This window comes from Triticum urartu, chromosome 1 (assembly GCF_003073215.2).
Source record: "Triticum urartu cultivar G1812 chromosome 1, Tu2.1, whole genome shotgun sequence".
NCBI classification, from domain to species: domain Eukaryota; kingdom Viridiplantae; phylum Streptophyta; class Magnoliopsida; order Poales; family Poaceae; genus Triticum; species Triticum urartu.
The window spans coordinates 454,803,860-454,806,899 of NC_053022.1; the positions used below are offsets into that span (position 1 = coordinate 454,803,860).

General features: G+C 51.8%; 1 protein-coding gene across 1 annotated transcript; it reads left to right on the forward strand.

Moving 5' to 3' along the window:
• The first annotated feature begins 1,501 nt into the window (after nucleotides 1–1,501).
• LOC125518668 lies at nucleotides 1,502–2,182 on the forward strand. The gene has a single exon (XM_048683495.1). It carries the CDS (start codon nucleotides 1,611–1,613, stop codon nucleotides 1,944–1,946), a length of 336 nt encoding a protein of 111 aa, XP_048539452.1. The 5' UTR covers nucleotides 1,502–1,610; the 3' UTR covers nucleotides 1,947–2,182.
• Nucleotides 2,183–3,040: the final 858 nt, after the last annotated feature.

Below are 3,040 nucleotides of genomic sequence, written 5' to 3' on the forward strand. Positions count from 1 at the left end.
AGGAGGAGTGCCGGCGTTTCAAAGAAGAGCAAATGAGCGCTTTCATGGAGATCCAAAGGAGGAGGCTTGAGCTTCACGCCGAGAAGCAAGCCAAGATGTTCGAGCTCGAGGCCGAGAAGCAAGCGAAGATGCTAGAGATCGGGGCCGCCAACGCCAAGACAAAGGCGAAAGAAGTGGCTCTTGCAAGCATGATGACCGGGGTGGAGATCATGAAGGTGGATCTCAATGCCTTGTCGCCAAGGAAAAGGCCGTGGTTCGAGAAGATGCAGGCCGACATGCTCAAGTTTCAGGACGATTGATCTTGGCGTCGAGGGCCATCTTTTTGTATGCCGGCAGGTGTGCCGGCATGACCACGGGAGCCGCGGTGGCGTGGTCGAACTCCAAGTCCCACCATTTTTTGCGTGCTGGCATGTGTGCCGACCGGCTGGCGAGCGAGTGCGCCAGCAGGAGCTGTGGTATTTTCTGAAACCGACATTGTATGCCGGTGCTGGCATAGTGCCAGCATGAGACATGGCCGCTGGCATGATCGGCCGCGGGCCTTTTTTAATTCAAAAGTTGAATGTGGACATGAAATGGGTCGGCGCGTTGGGCACATTGCCGACCCAAATACAAAACTGGGCGGACGCCGAACGGGCAGCTGACCCAAATGGACAAAAAGCGGACAAATGCGCCGTCTGTTTGGGTCGCCCCATTAAAGTTGCTCTTAGCATCTGGCACCACCGGTGGGGTAAGAATATACCGTCAGCATCTGTAACCCTTCAACCATGAAACATTCTTTCCGTCCACCATGTGCAGTATACTTTCAGTTGACGACCAGTTCGTTTTGTAATGGTAGGCGGCTAACCAGCTAATCAAGGGGGAAGAAGGGGGGTCACTGCTTATAGTGCGCCGTAACCTGCCACGGCAAGCAACGGACATGTTCTCGGCCAATCCCAAGACGTCATCTGAAAGCAAAAGTCGTCCGTCCAAATTCCTACCCCGGACGAAACTTTCAGCAGCTGCTATACCTAAGAAGCCACAGCCATTAGAAAACGTGTATATCGCCAAATCGCAACATCATCGAACCGTAAAATAACCCAGAGGCAAGGCGTCGCACGCAAAAGACTCGGGCTTCGCTCGCGATGTGTTGATGTGATGTGACGACAGATAACGCTGTGTATTAGGATAGGATTGAATTTGCCATTAGCGTTGGTTGTGAGAAGGCGACACGTGCGTATTTTAGCCTATTTTAGGGGATCATTCATTCAGTATTCTGGGAAAAAAATAGCATGCAACTGACGGTCTTGATTGACGCAGAAATGCTATGTATGTGATCTGCGCCGTCCGCCTGAATTGATGACCTTCTATTTCTTTCCCTCCAATTGGCGTGCAAGGTGCAAGTGCAACTACTACTAATTGCTTACCATTTCAATCCGCGTGGGACACCCTAAAAAAATAAAATTCCGCGTGGGACTGAGGATGGAGGAGCTCGGTCGGTCGGTATAAAATGGCCCACCCAACCAATCTCCCGGCCCCGAGAGCCGAGAGGCTGAGAGGTCAAGAGTAGGCTGAACCGAACCCGCCCACACACACCCATCGTTCCTCACCAACCCCTCTCACCTCTCGCGATCATGGGCAGCTCACGGGTGGAAGGCCTCATCCCCTTCATCTACAAGGCCATCAAGGAGCACCGCCGGAGCGGCAGCCGGGCCGCCGCCTACCGGGGCGCGGACGCGGAGGACGACGTGGACCTCGGCGACACGGACCAGAGGCGGCGCTGGCTGGAGCAGGAGCTGCGGTCGCCGCTCCGCGCCGCCGCCGCCCCGGCGTCGGCGCAGGCGCACGGGCGGAACCGGTCGCTGGAGGAGCTGGCCGGCCAGGTGGGGCTCTCGCCGGGCCGGCGGCTGCCGTTGCCCAAGGCCAGGAGCGTCCGCGCCTTCGCCTGCATCGGCGCCGGCGCCGCGTGACGGCCGAACACGTACGCCGTAGTCCGGTAGATGCGTACTTTTGGTTCATGCTTTGTGGGTCAAGTGCAATAGTGTAAGTTTTGGTTGAAGCTGTGCATACGTACGAGTGATTCGTTATATGACTGGAGTTGGAGATTGCAAACCAACAGATACTTCTCGTTTCAATTTTGCTTCACAAATCCTCGTGTTATTCTTATAGCCACCACCTAGCTTGATAGATTGCTGAGAAAGGTTTATCTTTTCTGTTGGTTTATTTTTAGTTTTCCAGAAAACGTTGGTTCCAACCAAAATATATTGCTGGATCGTTGTTGCTTTTTCTTACACTTATGATGAAATCTATGTAAGAATAATAATCATTTAAAAGAATGATACGGACCATGGCATAACAAGCGAATATCAGACCTAATTAATTAGCTTCTTCTTCGGCACGTCCACCCGTGATCCTCCACAAGCCTGGATTATGAATTTATTCGTGTGATTCTCATGTACGTAGTACAGATATTGCGAGGGTGCACACAGCACACAAAACATGAAGAGATTTTCCAGTTTATCTTTCTTTATGTTTCCTTTTTGAGAAATATTTCCTTTTTCTTTATATTTCAGAAGATTCTTTTTCTTTATGTAGCCTTTTTTTTTTGAGAATTTTTCTTTATATAGCCGTTCCGGTGGGGTGTATGCCCCGACAAGCCCATGAGGCTGTAACATCGGCCTACTTTCTTCATTATCAAGAAAATGCCTAACGAGGCCAACGGGTGAGGCAAATGTAACGGAAAATGTATGGTAAACGATTTTGTCTAAAAAAAAGGTATGGTAAACGATTAAGTACGCCCGATCGGCCAGGCTTTCGGCTGGTTGCTCTCTCGCGCCTCACGCTGCGCACCGGGCCCTACGTCATATCTCTTTCCTTATCCTTTTTCTCTCTCGACAGAAAACACTGCACATCTCACACCCCCTCCCCCCTTGCGGTCCTCTCCATAGCCGCACCCATCCATGCGCCTCTCTCCTACCACTCATATTTGCCGATGGTGTGCGAGAGGCAGACCGTCGTTGGATTCAAGGTCCTCGCACCCGAGGAGCGAAGGGATGCTGCAAAC

Bases quoted from the DNA above. Each gene is read 5' to 3' on its own strand.
- LOC125518668 (XM_048683495.1), top strand. From the start codon at position 1,611: ATGGGCAGCTCACGGGTGGAAGGCCTCATCCCCTTCATCTACAAGGCC.